The sequence below is a fragment of the Saimiri boliviensis genome, chromosome 11, assembly GCF_048565385.1.
Source record: "Saimiri boliviensis isolate mSaiBol1 chromosome 11, mSaiBol1.pri, whole genome shotgun sequence".
Classification (NCBI taxonomy): domain Eukaryota; kingdom Metazoa; phylum Chordata; class Mammalia; order Primates; family Cebidae; genus Saimiri; species Saimiri boliviensis.
This window is the reverse complement of record NC_133459.1, coordinates 61,773,958-61,800,935: the sequence shown is the minus strand read 5'-3', so window position 1 is coordinate 61,800,935 and position 26,978 is coordinate 61,773,958. Positions and strand designations below refer to the sequence as shown.

The window sequence follows — 26,978 nt, the reverse complement described above, 5'->3', positions numbered from 1 at the left end:
ATTTATGGTAGAGGCTGTCCTATGCATTATAGGTTTCTTAACAGCATCCTTGGCCCCTACCCATTAGATACCAGTTGCATCCTTTCCCCAACACTTGTCACAATCAGAATGTCTCATATAGTCCCTATAAGGCCAAATAACCCCTGTTGAAAACCACTAGCTTACTTAAAACTTTTTTTTCTTTTTTGAGTCAAGATCTCACTTTGTCACCTGTCACCCAGGCTAGAGTTGTAGTGGCACAATCAGTTCACTGCAGCTTCAACCTCCCAGACTTTAGCTGTCCTCCTACCTCAGCTTCTCAAGTGGCTGGGACCACAGGCGCATGCCACCATGCCCAGCAAATTTGTTTTATTTTTGTAGAGCCAGAATCTTTCTATGTTGCCCAGGCTGGTCTTGAACTCTAGGCTCAAGTGATCTTCTCCCTCTGGCCTTCCAAAGTGTTAGAATTACAGGCATAAGCTACTGTGCTTGCGCCTTGAGAAGTTCTGAAGTGAATAAATGTATTCAACTTGATTTAACCCAATAATTTCCCAAACATATTTGGTGGTATAAACTGCCTTTCCCCACTCATTTTCAGATAATTATGAGTATACCATGGAACACAGGTTTGAGGAAAACTGGATTAGGGTATAACTTTATACCATCAAGAAGACGTTTGTAAGTATCTCTTAGGGTCAGTTACTTCTGCTGATACTTGCTCTCATCTCAGGTCTTTGATACACAGTACAGGAAAAATAGATCTCAGCTTATGATCCCCAGGGCAGTAATAACTAAATTATGAGAAAACAGAAATAAAGCTACCACTCTTAGGTTCATTAAACAAATAACTATTGTGTCATATGCTGAGGCTACACAGATGAAAAAAACCTGTTTTGTTCCGTGAGGAGCTTACAGTCTTCCCAGTGAATGGGAGACAGACCATAAATAAGTTGTTAGAACACAGCGTGTTATTATGATGGACAGTATGACCTGTAGATATATCTAATACATTCTATAAAACTAGAAGATGAAAGTGGCTCATTCTTGTAATCTCAGCATTTGGGAAACCAAGGTAGGAGGATCACTTGAGCCCAAGAGTTCAAGGCCAGCCTGAGCAACATAGCAAGACTCTGTCTCTACCACACACACACACACACACACACACACACACACACACAAAACAGCTGGATGTGGTGGCATGCCTGTGGCTCCAGCTACTCAGGAGGCTGGGGTGGGAGGATCACTGGTGCCCAGGAGGTCAAGGCTACAGTGAGAGATGATGCACTCTAGCCTGGGTGACTGAGTGAGACCCTGTCTCAAAAAAACACAAAAGCAAACCTAGAAGATAACTATATAGCTATAATTTAGAAAGCAAGATGCTTTTAAAATTATGTGTTTTCACATTCTTAGCCAATTAGAACAAATAATCTATTTTCTGATATGAGAACTCTAAATGTTAATGATTATAAAGTACTACAAAACAAGTTTCTAAATAAATCTTATTCTCAAAAGCTAGTGAATAGTCAGTTAATGTCCATCACTGGCCTGTAATCCCAGGACTTTGGGAGGCCAAGGAGGGAGGATCACTTGAGGTAATGAGTTAGAGAACAGCCTGGACAACAAAATGAGACCCCATCTCTACAAAAAAAAAAATTAGCTGAGCATGGTGGCGTGCACCTGTGGACCCACCTACATATGAGGCTGAGGTTGGAGAATCATTTGAGCCCTGGAGGTAGAGGCTGCCATCTGCAGGCCAAAAGAATAATGGCCTTGGAAGGGCATAAGTTCTACCACACTTGGTGGTTCTCACCATGCAGCTTGGAGAAGGCATGATACTCTACATTACCACCCATATAAGTAATGTTTGTAAAATTCTTAATAAAAAATTTAGGACAAGCATGTCTGCTTACAGGTATTGTCTGTTAAAACTCGTCTATAGCCTGTTTCATGAATGCTTTGTCAGATTATGCAAGTTAAAGTGCAATATTTGAAGACTATAAGTGATGGTGTATCTTGTTTCTAATAAGATAAACTCTTTTGCCTTTGTTTTATTACGGAGTTATATGTCAGCGTTTGAAACATGCTGTGTGATATGATAGGTTTAAAATAAATTCTTTAAAAGAAGAATACTGAAACTAGCCTTGTAGATTTGTCTGGTGCATATGATAAAACCAACAACTTTATTAGGTTGGTGGCAATACCCTGCTGGCTAACTTTCAAGCGATTGGGTTTTTTAAGTTAGGCAAGTACACACTTCTAAAATTGGATTTTCCTTTGAAAATGTGTAGGGTGAGAGGAGAATGTCTTAACTCTATGTTGTGATCACATGTAGAAATATATGTGCTCAAACAGCGCCCAGATTTTTCAGTTTAATCCAGTGTTCCACATGTGTGACTGCTGTTTCTGAGAGAAGTTTCCAAAAGGTCGCCATTTCTCAGAATGGAATAAACCTGTTGTCAAAAGGCTTTTCTTAGGAATGAAACATGTCTGGGTTAATCTAAACAAAAATGCCTCAGTTTTCACAGTACCAAAGTTCACATAAAAGGTGAAAGCTCCAGGATCAATGCCATGACTCCATGAAAAGTGATGGATAGTAGATGCATATTAAACTATGTATCCGCAACACTAATTTGTGACCATTATGAATCCTTTCATCTGCATTTTAGGAAAAAGTAGTTGGCTATTTAGAGGTATGTACATCATTGTTAGTCAGTCTTACAGATAAAAACATATTGGCCCACCACACTCTGTCCACTTTCTTAGGCTACAGAGAAAAGTCATGATTGGTGTCAATACAAGTTCATGTTTTCCAATCTAAAATTATTTTTAATTAAATAAAAAATAAATTTTAAATGCAGTAAAAATACTAATTTGAATAGAAACATGCCTCATATTATTTTTACAAATGCATAGTTTTGTTTATTTAAACCAAAATCTTGAGACCCTTAAAAACACGAAATTGACCAAGCACGGCAGCTCATGCCTGTAATATTAGCACTTTGGGAGGCCGAGGCAGGCAGATCACCAGAGGTTGGGAGTTTGAGACCAGCCTGACCAACATGGAGAACCTCATCTCTACTAAAAATACAAAAAATTAATCGGGTGTGGTGGTGCATGCCTGTAATCCCAGCTACTCAGGAGGCTGAGGCAGGAGAATCGTTTGAACCCGGGAGGCGAGGGTTCAGATTTCTCAGGTTGTGCTACAGTAGTCTTTGACCACAATGCCAATTTGATTAAATCTTGTAAGGATACCAGGAAACTGGCAACAGTCACTGGATATCTGGATGTAGTGGCTCATTGACATCTGGATGGCTGAACGGGTCATTATAGGATAAAGGATTTAGTCCAATTTAGCCAGAGGCCAGTCTGTTTGAGAAGGAAATAGTATTCTGTAAAATACGAACGGAACCCAATGATACTTTTACTCACCAACTTGAAAGAGCAACAATAACTTTGAAATTTTGTACCATAATGAACTTGAGAAATATATTCTTTAGGCAGCTTGAAAGAAATGAAAGATTATTGGTTTTCAGGAATAAATACGTTAGTAAAGGAACATCAAGATGATATTAAAGACTCTTAAGGGACTCTACGCAAACCATAATGCTATGTTAGGGCAACAAAGTGGAATTTGAACCATGCCTTGAAAATACAGAAAAGGGCTCTTGGTAGCAATGGAAATCTACTTTTCAGCACAAGTAGGATGTTTATGAGAATTTCATTTTGTCTAGGATGAAGAAAGTGGTAGAAGTATTTCTCCCAAAATCTGCTTAGCAAGTAGTTTATCGCCAAAGATTATGAAGGCTTCTTCAGTGAGTCAGAAGGTATGGAAAAGAATGCCTTAAGAATTTTTCAGGATTTAACAGTTATATAACACTTACAAAACCATTCATGGTAATTTGGTTGCCTTTGAGGTGGGAAAAAGAGATGATTTTTGTCTAGGGAGAAGAAAAAGGAGGAAGAGAAGAAAGGAAATCAAAATAATAATGAGAAGAGCAATGGCATGTTCACTAGTCTACTTGATCCTACATTGTATACAGGTGTCCTTGAAAACGTACCTTAGGCATATCAAAGATGTTTTGAAAACAACCTCCCCGGGTAACTGATATTTAATACAATGCAACTCTCCAAGATGGTCCAAACAGTTTGTTTTAGCTTAGCCCCTCAATTACTATCTTAAATCAGGAGAGCTGCCAGTAGGTTCTTTGGGGATGCTACATCATACAACTTTTGGAGACAGCATTTACATCTACCTCTATGTGAACAGATCCTTGGAGACATTCAGGATGGCAGCCCTGCAGGTCCTGACCCTTTCCACACAATATCCTATAGGTTAACAGGGAATACCATCAGCTCTTTAAGATATGGTAAGACAGTTTGAAAAGGCTCTACAACTCCAGTTCTCTGAGGAAAGGGATACAAGTTGTAAGACAACAAGCCCCTCAAATTCCTTCTCATAGCAAAGTAACTTATTTGCCTCTACTTTGTACCCCGAAGGCACTCAGTAGGCTTGGCATCATATATGAGAAGCTAGAGGATCCAGCCTGGATGAGAGTCCCTTAATCCTTGTTTCTTCAAGTCTTTGGATCCCATTTGAAGGAGCAGGAATTCCTTTATGATATCATCTCTCAAACAGGTTCTCCTGTTAAGCAATCAGGGCCTCAAATAGATGACTTCTGATTGAAAATACGTAATAAGGAAAACTTTTAAAGAAAAAAATCACCCAAAATTCCACTGTCCCCCCGCCCCCGAGACAGAATCTCGTTCTGCCTCCTAGGCTGGAGTACAGTGACACAATCTTGGCTCGCTGCAGCCTCCACCTCCAGAGCTGAAGCAATTCTCCTGCCTCAGCCTCCCAAGCAGCTGGGATTACAGTCACCCACCACCACACCTGGCTAATTTTTGTATTTTTAGTAGATGGGGTTTTACCATGTTGGCCAGGCTGGTTTTGAACTCCTGACCTCAAAAGATCCACCCAACCTGGCCTCCCAAAGTGCTGGGATTACAGGCATGAGACACCACGCCCAGCCAATTTTTAGTTTTTGCACAAAGCTGTCAAGTCTCCATTTCTTATTTGCATATTTAGATAAAATTTTACTTTGTTGAAGCTTACTGTACATACCCATTGTATATCAAAATTTTACAAAAATATCAATGAATAACAATGTAATCTTGAAAAAGCATTTAAATAGAATTTCTGGATTCTTATAAAATCGATATGGATTTATGCCATTTGAAACAGTACGTGGCTAATGAGCACTTGAAATGTGGCTAGTATGAAAAGAGATGTGCTGTTAATATGTGAAGTAAACATGGATTTGAAAAAAGTATAAAATATTTCAATTTTTATATTGATTAAATGTTGAAATAACATTTTGAGTGTATTGAGTTAAGTATATTTAAACATTAAAATTATTAAAGAAAGTTTACCTTTTTATTCCTTTTACTGTGGCTACTAAAAATCTTACATACATGGCTTGCATTAGTTTTCTGTTAGACTGTGTTGATACAGATTATCACAAACAGTGGTGGGATCTTAAAATTAGAAAAGAAACTAAAATTTTAACAATAAGGGAATGGTTAAATCATTTTTAGTATGTTTACTAAATAGAATATTGTGCAGCCTTTAATATGTGGCCCCCCCAAATGTATGTAATGTTATATTAGGTAAAGAAAGCATGGCCAGACACCATGGCTCACACCTGTAATCACAGCACTTTGGGAGGCCAAGGTAAGAGGATCAATTGAACCCAGGCAGTTGAAGCTGCAGTGAGCCATGATTATACCACTGCACTTCAGCCCGGGCAACAGAGGTAAACCCCATTTCTTTAAAAACAAAACAAAACAAAACAAACATGATAACAAAGCTATACAATTTTTTTTTTAACTAGGAGAATTTTTCCAAAAAGCTAACTGGAGATATGTTCAGAAGATTGAATTCCAAGTGATGTTTCCCTCTTTTCCTTTTATTTTCAAATTTAAAATAAAGTCATAAAACTTATTTTATAAGTTTTATGACGTTTATAAAAATAAAACTTTTTATGTTTTATGACTTATATCAAATATATTAAACTTTATATATATTTATGACTTTATTATATCAAATATATTAAAGTCATAAAACTTATTTTTTTATTTTAAAAAAATTACTGGGTGATACTGATTCATAGACTCAGATCAAAGTAAATGAAGGAATGGTGATATATTAGTGTTCTCAATATGGCATTGTGGAGAAAGGAACAGCTAACTATGTCTTCCATCCCACTGCTCCGTGGGAATTAGAAAGTAAAACTCCGAAGGATGGGACAGTTGATAATATATATATATTGTGTTTGTAAAGAATGAGATAACCTAAGTCTAAGGTCCTTCAAGGAGTTAAAGCTCTGAAAATCTTGCCCTGTTTAAATGCTTCCCCTTGCTAAGATTTATTTTTTTCTTTATTACTAGATTCATGATGTTGCTATCTAAAGTTGAGAAATTGTCGGAAGAAATCGTGGAGATAATGCAAAATTTAAGTAATATACAGGTTCGCATTTTTTTGTACTTCCACTACCCTGTTTGAAAAGCAAAGGAAAGAAGTGTCCCAGGTTGGAGAATCCAATCCAGGAAAGAGTTTGCACAGAGTATGTTTTACTTACTTTTCATGGGAATTTTTTTTTATAGAATACTATTTAACCATAATATTTTAGTAATATCTGGCTTTTCACATTTAAATATAAATTGGTAGATTATGTTTAGTCTTTTTAGTTAATTATACTTTTATTTTTTTTTTAGACAGAGTTTCACTCTCTTGTTGCCCAGGCTGGAGTGCAATGCACGATCTAAGCTCACCACAACCTCTGCCTCTTGGCTTCAAGTGATTCTCCTGCCTCAGCCTTCTAAGTAGCTGGGATTACAGGCATACACCACCATACCGGGCTGATTTTGTTTTTGTTTTTGTTTTTTAGTAGAGACGGGGTTTCTCCATGTTGATCAGGGTGGTCTCGAACTTCTGACCTCAGGTCATCTGCCCTCCTTGGCCTCCCAAAGTACTGGAATTACATGCGTGAGCCATCGTGCCCAGCCCTTATAAATTGTTTTTATTCAGGCATTTTAGGGCTTGAAATAGTTGACCTAGCAGAAAAAGTTAAATATCCTAACAGAGTTTAAGTGTTTCAAATGAAGGAAACAAGTACTGTATTTTCACTAGATGTTTCAGTAATCTCGTATGTGTAGAGAAACTGAACTCATTCGAGATGGCTTTCTTGTAGGCTTTGGAGGGCAGTAGAGAGCTTGAAAATCTCATTGGAATCTCCTGTGGATCACGTTTCTTAAAAAGAGAAATGAAGAAAACCAAAGAACTAAGTAAGAATTTTTGAATTTTCATTGACAGTAATTTTAAAGATAAGCCTATTAATTTGTCTCATATTTAAATTCATTAGGCTTCTTTATATATATTATTACTGGACATGTGATAAAAATACTATTACCTTCTTTAAGAAGCCACATATCTTTCACCAGGATGTGTTATTTTGGGGATTCTGTTTGAATGTGAGTGAAAAGACTGTACCTTGGAAACTGGTAGTAGGTTTTTTAAACATAATGTGCCCCACCTGCCTCCCCCGCCTTTTTTTTTTTTAAGACGGAGTCTCTCGCCCAGGCTAGAGTGCAATGGTGTGGTCTTGGCTCACTCAACCTCCGCCTCCCGGGTTCAAGCAATTCTCCTACCTCAGCCGCCCTGCCGAGTAGCTGGGATTACAAGGGCCTGGCACCACACCGGCTAATTTTTGTATTTTTAGTAGAGATGGTATTTCACCTACCGAGGTAGGCGGATCACGAGGTCAGGAGTTTGAGACCAGTTCGAGGCTGGTCTAGAACTCCTGACCTCATGATCCGCCTACCTCGGCCTCCCAAAATGCTGGGATTACAGGTGTGAGCCACCTCGCCTGGCCACCCATTTTTATAATAAGATATAATAAGGTATTCTATTTTATACTTGATAGTTATAAATTATTTTGAATTACTTTTTTCTCATGAAATTGTTTGAATAATGAGAAATTATCCATATTCTATTAATTCTTAACGTGGGATTTTTTTCTTCTTTTAGTGACAAAAGTAACTAAACAAAAACTGTTTAAAAAGAGTTCAGGACTTCCTCACAGAGGTAAGTAGTTGTGTTTTAGTTTATTACAAAAAAAGATGCTTTCATCCCATTTTGTCAATTAAAACTAATCATCATAAATCTTTTTTAGTGGTTTTCTTTTTTCCTCAGAGATCCCTGTTTTGAAGTGTATTCTTTTAAAAGACCCTGAATCTCATTTGAAAAGTTTTATATTGCATTTAGCAGAAGATAATATCTGATGAGATCAACTCTCTGATGATTGAACTTTTTAAATGTCTTTTGAAATGCAGTCTACTACATAAGATTTAAGTTTTGTCTTTTTATTAAAATTTCTTTTTGAGAATACAGACAAATAGGAGCAACAATGCATTAATATACTGCAGTTTTTAGTGTTGCACTGGAAGAATTAAGAGTTACTTTCTAACCAGTATTCTGGAAACTTTCACATCATTAATGTGCCTTGTTCTACTATGAACTCTTGTACCTCTGGGCATTTCATAGTATGGAAAACTAAGTAAACAGTTTCTAAGTTTCCATAGGAAGTACACATTCACACCTCAATAAGCAAAACAATCATGAACTATAAAATACTGAAACCTTTAAATTAATATAAGGTGATTAATAGTACTGACATGAATCCTATTTAGCAATTTCTGCAAGTGGAATTAGGCCTTAAAATGGGTGGCCATGTTTGTAGCCTACCATTTTTAAATGCCTATGACTGCCATTTATTTAGTACCTATAATTACTATATTTTCAATACTAGGATCAGCACATCTTTACAGCAATGCAGCAAGAGAGCTACACTGCATTGTTATTGTCATTATAGACAAGGAGCAAAGACACAAAAAATATTCAGTAATGTGCCCAAGACTTTTACTTAGGTGACAGTGCAAGGATTCCAACCAAAGACCAGTCTGCCCTCAAAAACTCTGTTCTTCTCATTATTCTATGTTATCTTTTCCTAAAACAAAGGAAATCATCCAATCATCCCAGCTTTCAGATTCAAACATGGCACATAATTGAAACTGCTCCAACTAATCTGACATATTAGCCTGAGTTTAGAACCTTTAATAAGCCACTAATGGGTTCACAATGGAAAGTGCTAGAATTGCCAGCCAGTCAGATCAAAAGGTCAGCTGGGTAATGCAGGCTGCAGCTATGGCAAGACTCCTCCAAAACTTATGTGGGAAGGCAGCTGAATAGGCTTCCTGAGCTTTTCAGTTGAATAACTAACATCTACTGTGATGCCAACAATTTAAGAACATGAAAGGTAGCTCTTTCTTGGCAACAGCTTGGGCTCTCTTCTTTTTCAAAAACAAATGTGTGTGTGTCTGTATGTGTGTGTGTGTGTGTGTTTATATAAAATATATAATATATATTATATATTTTAGAGACAGGATTGTACCCTGTCACCCAGGCTGAAGTGATGATTACAGGCATGAGCCAACACGCCGGACCTCTTTTCTCTTACTTCAGTTGTGTAACTTGATTAGAATGTGTAACTGGATTTCAGTGGTTTCAATCTCTCCTAACTTGACAACATTTAAAGGATCACATTGGGAAAGTGAAATGTTTATTATTTCCCAATTGGAAGAAATCTTGCCAATCTATATATTCTATGCCAATAGTGTGATTTCTTTAAAAATCTGTAACTTCCTAGAACTAATCAGAATTGGGCTTAACATAGTTGGCTTTTGCAAACAGCTTTGAGGAATAAGAGGAAAATTCTAGAATAAATAAGTGAACTGTCACTGCTAATAATGTAAAAAAAAAAATTTTTTTTTTTCGAGACGGAGTTTTGCTCTTGTTACCCGGGCTGGAGTGCAATGGCGCGATCTCGGCTCACCGCAACCTCCGCCTCCTGGGTTCAGGCAATTCTCCTGCCTCAGCCTCCTGAGTAGCTGGGATTACAGGCACGAGCCACCATGCCCAGCTAATTTTTTGTAATTTTAGTAGAGACGGGGTTTCACCATGTTTACCAGGATGGTCTCGATCTCTCGACCTCGTGATCCACCCGCCTCGGCCTCCCAAAGTGCTGGGATTACAGGCTTGAGCCACCACGCCCGGCTAAAAAAAAAAAAAATTTTTTTTTTAATGTGTACTTCATTAAAATATTTTTCCTTCCAGGGGATACTTCTGTCATTTCCTTACGGCCATCTAAAATACATCAATTATTTGTGTGTTTATGCATGATCAGCCTTGAAACTGTTTTCTATTATTTTAGGCATTAAGGCTGACTTGCCCAGATTTTTCCAAAGGACTGACTTCCTGCATAGAGGAGACTGTATCACTAAATCATGTTTGTAAATTTCTAATAATTATTGTTTATTTGTTGGTTTAAATGAAAACTCAGTTTAAAATATATAATACATAGTATCTAGATAAGTATGTTATGTATTAATGTGTATTATATTCTATGAAGTCATATTCCAATTCTGTTTCTTGGTAGGAGCTACATTAGCTCTTTATATTTTCTGAGGTATTTAAAACTTCATTAGCATTTTACCTAATTTTGGAAAATTCATATTGCCTGAAAAATAGATTGAACCTTATTTTTGTTGTAATTTGAGTTTGAGCTATATAATTTTCCTGAGTGCTTTTCCTACCTCTTTCTCTGGTTCCTAACATATATATTAGTTCTTGGGGGTTTTTGTTTGTTTTTTGGTTAACAATTATGTACACATACAAACATGCACACACATGTAAATTTTTTTACTAAGGTAACAGTTTTTACCCTTTTCTGCTCATACATTCATTTTAAGGGGATTTTACTAATTTTTTTGACATCTCAAGCTAGTTTGCTTTAGTTCCTTATTTTGCAATCTGGCCTTGAAATTTCCACTTTACTTTTTTTTTATTATTTATTCATTTTTACGCAGAATTGTTTAAGTTTTAAAATGTTTTGGGAGTTTGTCATAATAGTAGAAAATAAGTAAAATAAAATCATCCCTATAATATGTATAGGATATATTAAGGTAATTATAAAAATGAGAATAAGCCAATTACTTGTTTCACTATCAGAAGAATGTCCTTCAGATTCTTCTGGGTTTTGGTGTTTTGTTTTGTTCTTTTGTCTTTCAGATTCTCATAAAAGTTTCCTGGAATAGTTAAAATAGACAGTACCATGAGAATTTCAATATTTATGCTATCATTGCCTCTTCTAGTTGGTCTTTTTGTTCTACTAATATTTATTTTTTCATTTCTGTGGGAATTTCAGTTACTTCAGTTGCAGTCTTTATTACAGTAAGAGTATAATTGTAAAAACACTAATGCTTTAAGTAAATAGACATCTGACACACATTCTTAAGGCTTTATGTAACTTATTCAAGAGAAATTTAAAACATACACAATAAAATTAAAAGGCATACTGAGATTTTCATAATTTCATAAGAACTGGACCTGGTAAATGGGGATGTCTTGATGAGAGTATATGAATAAAAGATCTCCTCTGCTAAACACAGATTTCTTAAACAAAGGAAGACTTCTTTCTTTCTTCAGTTACTTAGGAAATAAGCCTAATTTTGCCTTCCTCAGTAACACTGGCTTTATGACTATTAGGGAAATAATTAAATGAAAGGTTCTTTTTCTGTTTGATTTGGATGTGAATTTTCACAATTATTTTAAATTTGTTATGCTGAAGATTTAAAACATGACTATTCAGTGGGCTGATACAGATGGAATGTCACATTATCATCACATGGTGAGGCATGAAATTTATTTACTTTACATAATCAACCTCTTCTTAAAACAACTTGATACAGATATTTTTTAGTCAATAGACGGCATTATATAGTACATAATAGTTTCATTTTTTTCTGAAGATATTACAAAATACCATCATTGTTTGTCTATGACTAGTACTTCCAATAAACAAAATGTTTTTGAAAAGAATGTAAGCAAATTGTAGAGCAGTTGCCAAGATATGAAATCTAGACACTTAGCTTCAGTCCAAAACGTATTTTATCTGTTTTGAGAATAATTGTGTAGGTTGCAGTATGCATATTTTAAATGAAATGGAACCATCTGAACTTTACATTGTTCAAAAAACTTGACTGTTTCAGCTGTTTGTAATAGAAAATATTTCAGAATGTCTAACTCTGGTCTGTTTTAAAAGGCATGAACTACAATGTTCCTGTTTTCTTAACTTTCTGTATTCTTACATAGTAAAATTTATCTTGGTTATAGGATTTTAAAGTTATCAAATTCTTAGACAACAGGACAAATTTAAAACTCCTTCTGTTCTAACACTATAAAATAGTTTGACGTTGCCTCTTCATTCTAAGCACCCACTGAAGTATTTTTTAAACATAAAAATATGTTGTTCTTTCCCCCACTCAGGCTTGAAAAAGTATTCATCATATCAGCTAAATAATTTCAATCCCAGAAGACTACTACCCGTTTAGTTTTCTGTTTTAACATTAAACATTATCTTTTTTCAAACAGATACCTCAGTTTTATAAGCACTGAGGTTTGAAGTTCAGACATGATGACTTTTAGGAGAAACAACAGAGCTTCCCCCTCTGCTTTAACATTCTGGGTTTATCTGGAGATTAAAAAATGGAGCCATTCATTTTGATAGCACAAATATACATTAATGTACACCTATAGTCCTCAGCTCTTTATAATGATTCGGCTATCATGTATGCCATACGTGAGTCATAACTTTTTCTATTAATAATGTTAATGCTCTTTGTTTTACACTATTCGTCATTGCTTTGGGGGATGCATTTCAACTGCTAAAAATGCTTACTTGAGATTTGTCTAGGATTTAAGTAAAAATAAACTGGTTTATTACTTTTCAGAGCCTTTTAAATAATTTCTTCCATGATTTAAATTTTTTTATACTTTAAAAGAAGTATGATCATTTTTCTTTCAAATAAAATCAGTAAAAAAAAAATTTAAACTATAGATTTGGACACACTTAGTAGCAATTAGGTGTTTAAGAGGTGTAAATAACTTGCTATCAGACATTACAAATATCCAGGTGCTCTGTATGTGCTGATGACAACAGAATTGAAAAGAAAGACTGTAATAATTCTGACTGGTTTTCTCTGCAGAAGATATTGATTATTTGTGTGTGGTGAGAGATTTGGAAAATTCAATTAAAGGAGTTGTGCAAAGGTTTCATAAATTTTCCTTCTACAGCGTGTACACAGACATTGTTGCGTATTAAATCAATGCAGCACTTCACAATATATTTTCTTTGAAACATAAAAATAAATAACATTTAAACAGTTCTGCTTACTACAGAAACAAATTTTATTTTCTGTGAAGCATTTAGTCATGTGCTATCACTGACTCATACACATTTGCCAGCTGTAACAAATTTTATAGACATTTTCCCCAGAGACATATCTCACATACTATGAATTTTTAAATGAGCAAATGGTGAAGAAGGGATGTCAGCAATATAAAAATTGATCAGTTAAAAGATAAAAGCATAAGTAAAGAGATTTGTATGGTAGTCTTAATAGGTTTTATTAAATAAAAATACTATAAAAAGACAGTAATGAATAGACTGAAGACTGTTCTTGAGGTGGAGAAAAATTATTCTGGCACATTTAGTAGAAATTGGTTTTATGTCACCTGACAGGTGAACTTTTTTTCCCATTTTTAATTCAGAGTAGTCAAAAAAGCCCCACAAAAAAGAGTTACATAAATTATCTAAGTGGTTTACATATTTTAAACACAATAAAGCAAATGTTTATCATATTATATAACTAGTTATATAGTTAAAAGCAGGACTTGGTAATTATTAAATATTAGGTAGTTTTTCCTCCAGCTCAGACCTCCTCAGATAAAAGGAGGGTAGTCACTTTTATTCATACTATTCGCATCAGGTCTTCAGCCCTCTGGAACCTCTCTTTGAGGACTCCAGAACACTGTTATTTTTCCCTCTACCTAGATTGCTTGCTTCTCTGTCTAGCAAACTCCTGCTCGTCCTTTAAGGTCAGCCTCAGATGTCACATCCTCTGTGAAGCTCTCCCCAGCTCTCCTAGGTAAAGCTAAATTTTAGCTTCATCTTCTACGCTCCCACAACACTTGTCTGAATATTTTAAATGTTTCATGTTGTAATGTAATGTGTTGTAATTGTCTGGTTACAGGATCTTTCTGGGCTCCTCTTTAGCAAACAGAAAGTCTTATCTGTCTAGTACAGCGCCTGCATAGAAGGTCCACGTGCAGTGCAGCCAATGTGTGAATGAACAAAAAGAATGTTTAAAAAGAATTCTCTAAGTATTTTCAAATACTTTTAAATTGCTGTTTTCTTACTTCATTAATGTTTATTGAGTGCCTACCATGCTCCAGGCATTATTCTAGCATTGGGAACACACTGACAAACAAGGCAGACATAGTCCTGCCCTCAGGAGTATAGAATCTAGCACAAATGACAAGTAATTTTAGTAACCACAAAGAGTATACTAACAATGGTAACAAGCATATATTGTAATAAATGTCTTAGAGGTTTTCATAATAAATATGAAAACTTCTGAAATAGAGTCAGGCTAACTGTAGGATGTTGAAATGAGAATTTATAGCCTCAGTGCGGCTGTTTTTAATGTAAAACAATACTTTAGGTTGTTTTAATTTCATTTTGATTCAACATTTATTCTGCATCGTATACTGTGGCAAGTTACTTTGAACTGTTTTCTGAAGAAAAAATCTTTCTTCTTTTCTATAGAATCATGTCATCTTGACAGCTATGAATTCCTTAAAGCCATTTTAAACTGAGGTACTGTTTCACCTTTCTAATTTAGTTTAAGGTTGTGAAATTTCACTGTGTTCTGTTTAAGTGGGAACATTTTATTTACATAAATCAGATTTGGTATTGTCTTTCTGTAAGAAAACAGGGATATGAGTTTTGGAGCTTTAGTTGAAATTATATTAATCTCATCTTATAAACAACAGGAGGGCAGTCTGACATCTGTTAGAGGGTAATTGGAAAAGAACTGTTGAGCTGATGAGGCTAACTTTAAAAGTCAGAGAGGACACATTGTTAACTGAGTGTAAAAGGGTCCTTAATCGAGCACCTTTCACCTAAATAGCTAAATAGAGTAGCTAAATAGATGTTCACAAGTAGATTAGTTTCTGTAGAACACATCTGACTGAAGAAGATATAATCAGTCTGTTAAATTTGGAAATATGCTAAATTGAGTAAATCATTATATATTAATTTGTTATACCTTGCCTTTAGAACAGTTCGTATTGATTCAGCAATGCAAGTAAAAATAATATGTTTACAAATAGTTTATTATAGCATATAAGCTAAAAGCAATATAAGTCATGATATATTAGTGTTTAGTGTACCTGTAACTGAAGGTTCACATTAAGAACTGGCATTAGGGGCTAGGCACAGTGATTGATGCCTATAATCCCAGCACTGTGAGAGGCCAAGATGAGAGAATCACTTGATCCCAGGACCAACCTAGGCAACATAGTGAGAGACCTTGTCTCTACAAAAAATAGAAAAGTTAGCTGGGTGTGGTGGCACATGCCTATAGTCCCAGCTACTCAGGAGGCTGACTTGGGAGGATCACTTGAGTCCACATGGTAGAGGCTGTAGTGAGATATGATCGCTGACCTCCAGCCTGGGTGACAGAGTGAGACCCTGTCCAGAGGAAAAAAAAAAAAAGAATTCTTAGCTTACCAGGTATGCTACCTGCTATCTCTTAGGGAAAAAAATTAAAGCACAATTAAATAATTATATATTTGGAAATGGTATCTCAAGTGATTAATATTAGCTTCCTGACAAGCTAGTCTTAATATGTGCAAAGCACCTTATATAGAAAATTATGTCACAGATTTTTATGAAAATGTTTATTCTGTTTTATGCAGTAAACAATAGCTTATGCTCTGTTGTTTACAGTAAATAATAGCTTATAATAGTTAATATTTATTGAGTACTTTCTTTTGTTTTATTTTTTGGGAATTTTTTTTGAGACAGTGTCTCACTCTGTCACCCAGGCTGGAGTGCAGTGGCATGATCTCGGCTCACTACAGCCTCCGCCTCCCAGGTTCAAGTGATTCTCCTGCCTCATCCTTCCGAGTAGCTGGGATTACCGGTGAGTACCACCATGCCCAGCTAATTGTTTGTATTTTTAGTAGAGATGGGGTTTCACCATGTTGTCCAGGCTAGTCTTGAACTCCTAACCTCAAGTGAACCACTTGTCTTGGCCTCCCAAAGTGCTGGGATTACAGACGTGAGCTACCGCGCCTGGCCTTATTGAGTACTTTCTATGTGCCAGCAGTGTTATAAGCACTTTATACGTATCCCATTTAATCTTCACAACAACTTGTGAGGTAGATACAGTTATTTTATTTTATAGGTGAGGCAATTGAGGCACAAATGAGGTTAAGTACCTTGTCCCAGAATCACCTTCAACAGGGCTGGGATATTAAACCGAATAGTCTGCTGCCAAGGCCTATGCTCTTGCCACTACCCAGTAGTAATCCATGAATGTCAGGCTTCACTACTGGCCAAGGATTTTATATCCTATTAAGGATAATATATACATATTATCTTTACATATCCTGTATGTCATAGGAGATAAATATATATGTATACATATATATATCCATCCACATACACCTATATTCGTTCATTATAAGGTTAACATTTTATAAAATTTCTGACCCATGAAAATCCAACAGATAACATATTAGATGGTGATCATAGATACGGCTTCACAGTTACACATTTAGTAAATGAACATGCACATTTAGTGTTTGATAGTCTCCTTAATAAACTTACAGGGAATTCGGAGTACTGAGAATAGCTTTGTGTTAATGGATTTTAGTAAAGATAACCACGCTTTGGGGTGTTCTTTTGAGTTTCTTTTCAAGAAACTTGGAAGAATCAAGAGTTGAGCTACCAATCAACTTCCCTTTCAGTGAGAAGCAAAAGAAAAATGACAATGAAATTAAGTGACTTCACCTTTGAGGCATCTGCGTCAGTTCTGCTTTTGACCATGTTTTCTTCTCACTTTGCGCATTTTTTTCATTATATCCTTCATTCCCTGACTTTTCACCTTAGTGTATATGGTTTCCAAATTATTTGTGACCTCTCTCCTGGACTATAAACCCACAATGTCAGCTCCCATACAATGTCCCCCAAGTATACTGGTTTCATCATTTCCCCTTCAAAGCTGCTTTTCCTTCTCCTTTTAGGGATTATATCATTCCACTGGTCAAATTCTCTTTTTGTCCCCACATCCAAATGCTGCCAGATTATATTACTTCTGAGAATGCTTAATTATCCTTTCCACACGCACTGGACCAGTTTATTCCTTTATTACCTCTCTTCCAAATATCCTTGTCTTTATTGTAACTTACCTGGCTGCCCTTAGGTCTCTTTCCCCTACAGCCTGTCCTGCTACTGGACAAATGTATGCTTTAGAAGATATTACTCTACTGTATGTACAATAAAATCCACATTTAAACTGACATTCAGGGATTTCCCTGATCTGCCTACAGCTTGCCTTTCCAGTTTCTTCATTGTGCCTCATTCACTCTATTACTTGCCATTTCCCAGACACCTTCCCTCCTCCAGAAAGTGCCTGTCTCATGTCCTTACCTTTGGTCTTGTCTGCTCTGCCTAGCATGCCTTTGCTCTCATTTTTGCCAAAATTGTATCCATCTTTCAAAACCTGCTTAGAACTCAACTTCTACGTAAGCTTCCCCAAATTTCTTTCCCCATATTTTCTCATTGCTCTTTTGTGTATTTGCCATAGCTGCCTGACTGGTATGCATAAGGGAGGATGTGAATGAAATTCCCAATTTTGTCCCTTTGCTCTAGAAACCTAACATATAGTACTCCTGATACCACTGTGGCCAAATTCCGTGCCTGCACAACAGCTCCAGGCCTCTGTCACACTTCAGTGATTATTCCTCTTGACCTGTAATTGTTCAGTGGGGAGGACTGTCCCATACAAATTCACTCCCAGAGCCTTTAAAAAGTGAAGCCTTGGCCGGGCGCGGTGGCTCAAGCCTGTAATCCCAGCACTTTGGGAGGCCGAGGCGGGTGGATCACGAGGTCGAGCGATCGAGACCATCCTGGTCAACATGGTGAAACCCCGTCTCTACTAAAAACACAAAAAAGTAGCTGGGCATGGTGGCGCTTGCCTGTAATTCCAGCTAGTCAGGAGGCTGAGGCAGGAGAATTGCCTGAACCCAGGAGGCGGAGGTTGCGGTGAGCCGAGATCGCGCCATTGCACTCCAGCCTGGGTAACAAGAGCGAAACTCCGTCTCAAAAAAAAAAAAAAAAAAAAAAGTGAAGCCTTTATGAAACAATGCTAGAATTAAGAGAGAAAGTTAGGGTGACAGCAACCCAGAGGCCACAGCCAGAGTGCTAAGACCATCAAAAGAAGGGAAGAGAAAAACATTTTGGCTAATGTTAACAGGGGATACTGGGATATTTTAGTAACAATGTGGATGAATCACTTGGGTAACAAGGATGAGACTTAGTATGGACAAAGCACTGTGTATAATGACAGTTTGAAACCTAATAAGGACACAAGAACAAGGCAAGTTATGATAAATGATACAAGTTCAGACTCTTCTGTCCGGTAACAAGTACAAACAAGGATTGTGAATCCAATGAGGATCAAAGTATCAACTTGATTGATGATGGAATTGATAACCCCCAACATGGCAAGCTCCGAGGTAGAAGCTTGGGGTAACTAAGGTAGATTGCCTTAAAGCAGAAATGCACTCTTCTTTCTCACAGTAAGTAAATCTTGAACTCTGTGCACTTTCCTGAACCTAAAATCTGGATCTTTGAAAGACCCCCAAGTCCATGTGGCTTTAATGCTGTGAAGATCACAGGCCTGCCTTTTACATGCTTGATGGCAGGACAGCACAATAGAATGTGTTGGTCTCCCTACTACATGAAATTAGGAAGTATAATAATAATAATAGGCCGGGCGCAGTGGCTCAGTCTGTAATCCCAGCACTTTGGGAGGCCGAGGCGGGTGGATCACGAGGTCAAGAGATCGAGACCATCCCGGTCAACATGGTGAAACCCCGTCTCTACTAAAAATACAAAAAATGAGCTGGGCATGGTGGCATGTGCCTGTAATCCCAGCTACTCAGGAGGCTGAGGCAGGAGAATTGCCTGAACCCAGGAGGCGGAGTTTGCGGTGAGCCGAGATCGCGCCATTGCACTCCAGCCTGGGGTAACAAGAGTGAAACTCTGTCTCAAAAATAAAAATAAAAATAAAAATAAAAATAATAATAATGATAATAAAGGTCCACTGGGATTGAGTAGACAGTGATAGGGAAACTACAAGAAGGGAAAAATTTGTGTAATGTTACTAGTAAAATGTAGACCAATGAATGTTCTGGACTTTGACCAATCAAATTCATCACACTTCATGGAATGAGAGGAAGAGTTGACAGACGTTTCTTCCCCTTCAGACTGAGAAATATAAACATTCCTCTCTACAGTAAGTACCAAATGAAGAATAAGCAGTGTTATGGGAATTCACAGCAGACATAGATCACCTCAAGATGGGATTATCAGTTTTTTTTTCAAGAGAGGCTCTTGTTCTGTCACCGTGGCTGGAATTCAATGCTGCGATCATAGCTACTGCATCCTTGACCTTCTGGGCTCAAGCAGTCCTTCTGCCTTGGCCTCCCAAACGCTAGGATTACAGGCATGAGCCACCACTCCCAGCCTTATTATGTCATTTGTAAAGATCTTTTCCCACATGCCCTATGGTAATGTATGCCATCAGTTGCCAATGACTGCTTTCTTCAAAGGCTTTCTCTCACGGGAGAGTCCTAAGCCTGAAAAGACATGAGCCTCTGTCACCACTAGGAGTCCCCAGAGGGACATATTCTGAATAGGAATCTGTCATAGTAAACATTGTCTTTTGGGTGGGGGGGGGGCAGCTGTTGGAGGAAACACCTGCTGAAAGGCCCCTAGGCTTATAGAAAAGGCATGTAAATTTGGTGTTTTCTGTAGGCCCTGTTGGAGTTTTAAAATTCTCTGAGGAGTCTCTCATGTAAGTATAGTCACATAAGGTAAAGAATACTGACTGCTATGTCAAAGTAGTCAAAAATAAGCAAATGAGGCTGGGCATAGTGGCTCACACCTGTAATCCCAGCACTTTGGGAGGCTAAAGCAGGCAGATAATGAGCTCAGGAGTTCGAGACCAGCCTGGCCAACATAGTGAAACCCTGTCTCTACTAAAAATATAAAAATTAGCTGAGTGTGGTGGCATGCGCCTGTAGTCCCAGCTATTTGAGAGGCTGAGGCAGAAGAATTGCTTGAACCTGGGAGGCAAAGGCTGCAGTGAGCCGAGACCATGCCATTGCACTCCAGCCTGGGTGACAGAGTAAGACTCCATCTCAAACAAAATAATAAGCAAATGAGAGATTGCCAGCATCTAACTAAACTAGGTACCAAATTAGATTATTAATGGATGTTAAAATCATTTCTTAAGTCATGTATGAGATGCATGTTAACTAATTTTTGATAACATAATTATCTTTTATATTCCACAGGCATTTAGAAGAAATGCACTCACCATAAGCATCAACTTCTGCATCTGCCTGATCATATTTAAAGGAACAGAGAAATATTTGTAATTAATCTGCCCAGTAAATACCAGCTTGTAGCAGTCGGCAGGTGCACGTCTAGATAAAATTTCTTGCAGCTAATTTAAACTTTCTACACACACCAGTAGATAATCTCAATGTAAATAATACATTTCTTCTTGACTCTTTAAGCCAACATGGAGAGGAGGATCTTGACTTATATTCTGTAGCACATACATTTCTGTGGACTTCTAGCACTTGTGGGCAGACTTAATAATAAAGCATGTATAAAAATGGCATCTTTGGTAGAGCTATATATTTTTCTGAAATGCAGATTAAATATAATGGTGAGTGGAATTAAGTACCAGTTTTCCCATTTAAAGCCTCAGCTGCTTATTAATTTATAGATTCCTAAAAAAATTTTTTTTAAATTTATCTAGTCTGTTGTGTAGCCACTACCTCAGAAGTGAGTTTTTATTTTCCTATGCTTGTAGAGAAAAAAACATTTTCAAGGTTTTAAAATGTCAATACCATTTATAAAATATTAGAATGTATTTTTCAGTACAAATGTTTTTTGTTTGTTTTTTGTTTGTTTTTTTTTTGAGACGGAGTTTTGCTCTTGTTACCCAGGCTGGAGTGCAATGGCGCGATCTCGGCTCACCACAACCTCCGCCTCCTGGGTTCAGGCAATTCTCCTGCCTCAGCCTCCTGAGTAGCTGGGATTACAGGCACGCGCCACCATGCCCAGCTAATTTTTTGTATTTTTAGTAGAGACGGGGTTTCACCTTGTTGACCAGGATGGTCTCGATCTCTCGACCTCGTGATCCACCCGCCTCGGCCTCCCAAAGTGCTGGGATTACAGGCTTGAGCCACCGCGCCCGGCCAAATGTTTTAAATATGAAGTTTTTTTAAACTAAACCACACAGACTACTGAATTTAAGGAAAAGACCTTTATTGAGGGCAATATGTGATCCCTTCTAAATTTTGAAATATTAAATTTCAATTCTTCTGTGGTGTTTTCTGTCGCCATCATGTTTTTATTGTCACTCCCAAAATAAAGGGGTGAAGGGAATCAAAGAGTATGTTATCTTGACAATGAAACCTATGCTTTTCTTGACCATTTCTGTAGGGAAAAACTGTTATTCCTTTGGTACTTGCCCGAAGTTTTAGCAAAATTAGTAGAAAATATTACGATGTCATTTGAGTATATCATGAAAATAAAAACTACATGGAAATCTGAAACAAAATTTAACAAATTAAGGTCAAAAACAAGTCATTTTCCACTGTGTGCAATGGTACAAGCCTTTAATCCCAGCTACTACTCAAGAGGCTGAAACAGGAGGATTGCTTGAGCTCAGGAGTTTAAGACCAGACTAGGCAACACAGCAAGACACCTATCTCAGAAAAACAAAACAAAACAAAACAAAAAAAACTTACTTTCCACTTAGAGAAATTTTAGATTCACCTTTTTAAAATGAAAGGTTTTTTAATAAAAATATATAAATTACCTTCATTATTTTCTTCATACTGCTTAAATAAGAAATTCTGATACAGTGCTTCTAATAGGATGTTACCCAAAAAAGGATTATTCTAGCATTGAAAACTAACCTTAGGTTGTAAGCCAAAACGTTTTATGAAGTAACTTATGTTGGGTAATACAGGGTTAAGAAATAGGTTGGTTTCATATATAATCCAAGTTATATAGGTATGTGCTTAATGCTATTAGACCAGTTACTGTATGTTTGACCTCTTGATATACTAAGCTTTTGCCTTTCAGAACAGCTGGGTCTGCTGAGAATCATTTCCCAGTTCTTTTCATTGTAGATCAGATGACTCTCACTTTATCACCCTTGGAGGCCACATGAAGGACAAAGCAGAAAGATCCACACACAAAACTAATGTTTATACGGGGGGAGGGAGAGTTGCAGGGGATATACTTGGCCCTGATCTTCCAATGAACATAACAGAATTGAGACTTGAAACCATTGTGTTACTTTAACCATTATTTAGTTATATCCTATCCATCTTTTTCTTTCTGTTGAACAGAGAGGCTTCTTTGGCTGCCTTGACTTTTGTAAATGTTTCACTCAATTTGTTGTGGTTTATCATTTGGACAGAATGCAACATCGGGGATTTTTCTACCCTCCCTAAGTCCTCAAGAGAAAATGACTTCTGTATGCCTCATATATGATACATAGACATATACCCTATTCTCTTCATTTTAAGAAGCAAACCTATTTTAGAAGCTTAAGATAGAATCTTGGGGGGAAGAAAAGAAGCAAACCTAAGTTTATTGGCAGGTGAGAAAACTGCATTTCTCAGAAATGCCTCCTCCATCTAAAATGTACTTGAACATAACTTTGAAGGGCTTATTTTTTGACAGGTATATTAGTGAAGAAAGTGAGAAATCTATCTTTAATATTTTTTGCATAACCAAAATATATATTAAAACATCCCCATAACCCTGAGTTTAAAAGAAATGCTTTGGAATTGCCTACTTCTGTGATTATAATTCATCACTGGATTTTTTGATATTTTGCCTTTTTTGAGATGGTGTCTCACTGGTCTCAAGTGATCATCCTGCCTCACCCTCTCAAACAAACAGCTGTGATGACAGGCCACTGTGCCTGGCCTCTCTTTTTGGTATTTTGGAACCTAATCCCTCTAAGTTCAATGTAAACTCTTAAACTCGTTTGTGATAGATATGAGGGATACTTACAACTGCTGCAAGTCCCTATAAAAACTACAGTGTAACTCAATATGATTAGATTAAATCATCTGAAAAAGTTGTTTTATTTACAGAATTTACCTATATGCCTTGAATCAGGTGCATTTCATTTTACTGATATATATACATAATACTTTTATTTCCAAATACTATTCTCCAGTTATTTATAAGTTGTAACTTAAAATCTCCTCATCATTTATTTAAGTCAACATTCTATGTTAAATACAAGTATACTATTACAAAAAATATCTTTTAAAATAAAGCTACACCAGCCAGCCAAGATACTGACATTTGGGCACAGTGATTACAGATGGTGACCGTGGACAGCGATGTTCCTGCTGATTCGGCAGTGATTCAAGGCTGCTTTTCTGCGCTGACCTGCCCCTTGAGTCTTAATGCACATTTGCTTTGAGAAAGAAATCCTTCTAGATTTTTGCTTTGTCTAAACTCACTTTCTTTATCAGACTTAGAAACACATACCTTCTTATATCAGCCTGTGACTGTCCCTGTCTAGAACCAGTTTGTGTGTGTGTGTGTGTGTGTGTGTGTGTGTGTGTGTGTGTGTGGTTTGACTTGCATGATTTAAAAATATACCACCACTTAATATGGTTTAATGGCTATCTTATGAAAGAAATATATTCCTTAAAAAATGTTGATGGGAAAATGATTGATTTATCTTTATTAGAGAGACTAAAAAAAATCTTTATAGGAGAAACTACAACATGGATATCATGCATTAGTTTTACCAGTTGAATGCTATAATAGATATGGGCTTCTGCTAATACAGGGTGATACAGTATTAATGGATGAAATTAACATGAATCAATGCTCTGGCAATGGTAACTCTGAACCATGTCATACCAACAACTACTATATATATATGCTTATATATATATAAGCATATATATATAATGTTAAACAGAATGATTCTGGAAGTTTAGAACTAATGATGGGTATAATTAAAAAGACTTCACTCAAACCACATAGAGTTAAAACTTACATTTAAATTCAGGAAAATTCTTTTTTTTTGAGACGGAGTTTCGCTCTCGTTACCCAGGCTGGAGTGCAATGGCGCGATCTCGGCTCACCGCAACCTCCGCCTCCTGGGTTCAGGCAATTCTCCTGCCTCAGCCTCCTGAGTAGCTGGGATTACAGGCACGTGCCACCATGCCCAGCTAATTTTTTGTATTTTATTAGAGACGGGGTTTTACCATGTTGACTAGGATGGTCTCGATCTCTTGACCTCGTGATCCACCCGCCTCGGCCTCCCAAAGTGCTGGGATTACAGGCTTGAGCCACCGTGCCCGGCCCCTCCTTTTTAATTGTAAAGTTAATCTTCATTCTTGGAAATAAATAAAATCATGGTTTAACTTATTTGCCTTGTTAAAAAAATCAAATTTGCATGTGTAATAAAGCATATTCAAACTTCAAACAGTTTAAATTGCCTTCTAAGTAATTAAAAAGATTATCACAAATTCCCTAAGGTATAATTTCTAAACAGTGAAATACACACTACTTGCATTCTAAAATGTAAGAAAAACTAAGTTTGAATACCAAAATTAGTGATTTCCATTAAAAAGAAGGGGCTCAATTCTCCCATTAAGCTTACTATATGGTCTGATAAAGGAACTAGGTTTAGACAAAGCAAATATGAAGAAATATTTCTTTCTCAATTTTTTCAAGACATTTATAAAGTGCATTTCCTAAGTAAACACTGGCATTAAGGACATTTTTCTCTTTTTTCCGCACTTGAATAGCTGTGAGTATTGATAAAACCACAATATGTTTTGGCCAAGCAATACTTAGACAAGCCTCCATTGATCTTTGATCTCCATATACGTTTATTTTGTGTAGACAACAATGACTTTTCACTGTTTCCTGTAGTTCCATGGTTTTCTCAAAATGGTAATTTTAGGTAATTTTCCTTATACAAAGCAGAAAGTTCACAAAACCTTTTAGCACTGTTCATATTTTCACAATTGTTTAAGAATACAGCTAGCTGATTTTCTTCTGATTTCTTCCATTTTTGGAATCCCACATGATTATAATGTTAAAGTATACCAAGAAGAACAGGAAGTTCAAGCAAGATACAAAACACACCAATACAGAAAATAAGTCCGGTAGTTTCTGAGGAGGATCCAGTGTGACAGTCATCAGCGTCAGAAGCACCATAGTGATTACTGAAATAAGAAACTGCAAGGGAAAAATGGATTACTGAATAGTATAAAAGGTGAACACTGATGACTTATAGCTATCAAATGAGCAGAATTAAAGGTGAGGGTTGAGGGTCCAGTTTCTTTTACTGGTGTATCTCAACTTTGACTTCCTATTAGAATCATATGAGGGGTTTTTAAAATCTCAATGCCCATGTCACACCCAGAACAATTAAATCACAATCTCTAGAGTAGGCCTCAGTACTTTTTTAAGCCCTCCAAGGGATTCCCATGTGTAACTAAAACCTGAGGACCCCTGTCTTATGCTTCTTACCACCCAGGCACTGAAGAAAGGTATCTGGGATAGATGTTAATGCTAGTCAGTTAAATTTATAGCATCGCCTGGGGCCCTACAGGATATAAAATTCTAAGCTAATGGGTACAAATATACAGGTAGATAGAGGAAATAAAACCTGTTCGGCAGATCAGCAGGGTGACTATAGTTAACATTAATGTACATTTCAAAATAGCTAGAAAATAATAAGTTGAATGTTCCTAGCATAAATACATATTTTTAAGGTAATGGATAGCCCAGTTGCCCTGATTTGATTCTCACACATTACATGAATGTATGAAATTATCACATGTACTTCCAAAATATATATATATATCTAGTCTGTGTCAATTTTTTAAATTCTAAGCTAATTCTGAGAACCCATCTGTGAAAAAGTTTTCCATGGCAAATGGAAAATTATATTTCATATTCACTAAATTCCCTCAATGAGTAAAGCATAGTAGGGCATATGAAAGAAAATGTGGTCCTCTGGCCTCAAAGAGTTTTCCACCTACGTAGGAGAATGTTAACTAAAATCGCAAAGTCAGACTGGCTTAAATACCAAGATGAGTAGTCAAAATAATTAGCACATTTATTGTAGTTGTGTGGTCATCAGTTAGTGTGGTCTTCTTGAGGCCAATGTGCTATACAATAGAACTTCCTGCAGTAATGAAAATGTGTTATGTCTGCAATCCAGTTAGTAGCTGCTAACCACATGTGACTATTGGGCATTTGAATTGTGTACTGCGACTGAGGAACTGAATTTTTATTTAAATTTAATATGTTAAAATTTCTATATGTGTCTAGTGGCTACTGTACTGGACAGACCGTAGCTCTAGACTGAACTCCTTTAAGACAAAGACTAGCAAAATCTTACGGATTTTATCCCCAGCACAGTATGTGGGTATACAAAGGCTGTATAAGTAAATGTAGAAAGCAAGCAGTGAGAAACAGTAGTGACTTCCATGTAGGATGTGGGGTACAGATGGAACCCTAAAGGATGCCTTAATTGCTGGCTACCTTACGACAGTATTGGTAAGATCTAAATAGAGAGTAATGCAGTGATCATTCCAAATGGAAAAGCGAGGATAGGCACCAAGAAAGCTTACAAGCAGATAAAAACAAAGGCTACCAGGACTGCTA

At 36.7% G+C, this 26,978-nt stretch overlaps 2 protein-coding genes across 10 annotated transcripts in view; one reads left to right on the top strand and one right to left on the bottom strand.

Moving 5' to 3' along the window:
- ITGB3BP (integrin subunit beta 3 binding protein) overlaps window positions 1-20,919 on the top strand; it is a 72,287-nt gene extending 51,368 nt beyond the window's left edge. Inside the window, exons 5-9 of one of the 2 annotated variants that reach the window (XM_010348187.3) lie at window positions 6,427-6,505; window positions 7,230-7,323; window positions 8,066-8,122; window positions 14,763-14,813; window positions 20,588-20,919. In XM_010348187.3, coding sequence (XP_010346489.1) covers window positions 6,427-6,505; window positions 7,230-7,323; window positions 8,066-8,122; window positions 14,763-14,812 — 280 coding nt within the window. In that variant the 3' untranslated portion in view covers window position 14,813; window positions 20,588-20,919. The remainder of the gene's footprint in view (window positions 1-6,426; window positions 6,506-7,229; window positions 7,324-8,065; window positions 8,123-14,762; window positions 14,814-20,587) is intronic. The other variant, XM_074380950.1, reaches the window with a different exon arrangement.
- Window positions 20,920-25,165: 4,246 nt separating this feature from the next.
- Window positions 25,166-26,978, bottom strand: part of ALG6 (ALG6 alpha-1,3-glucosyltransferase) — a 67,000-nt gene continuing 65,187 nt past the window's right edge. For all 8 annotated transcript variants that reach the window (XM_039474148.2, XM_039474151.2, XM_039474150.2 and 5 more), the window contains one exon: window positions 25,166-25,541. In XM_039474148.2, coding sequence (XP_039330082.1) covers window positions 25,344-25,541 — 198 coding nt within the window. In that variant the 3' untranslated portion in view covers window positions 25,166-25,343. The remainder of the gene's footprint in view (window positions 25,542-26,978) is intronic.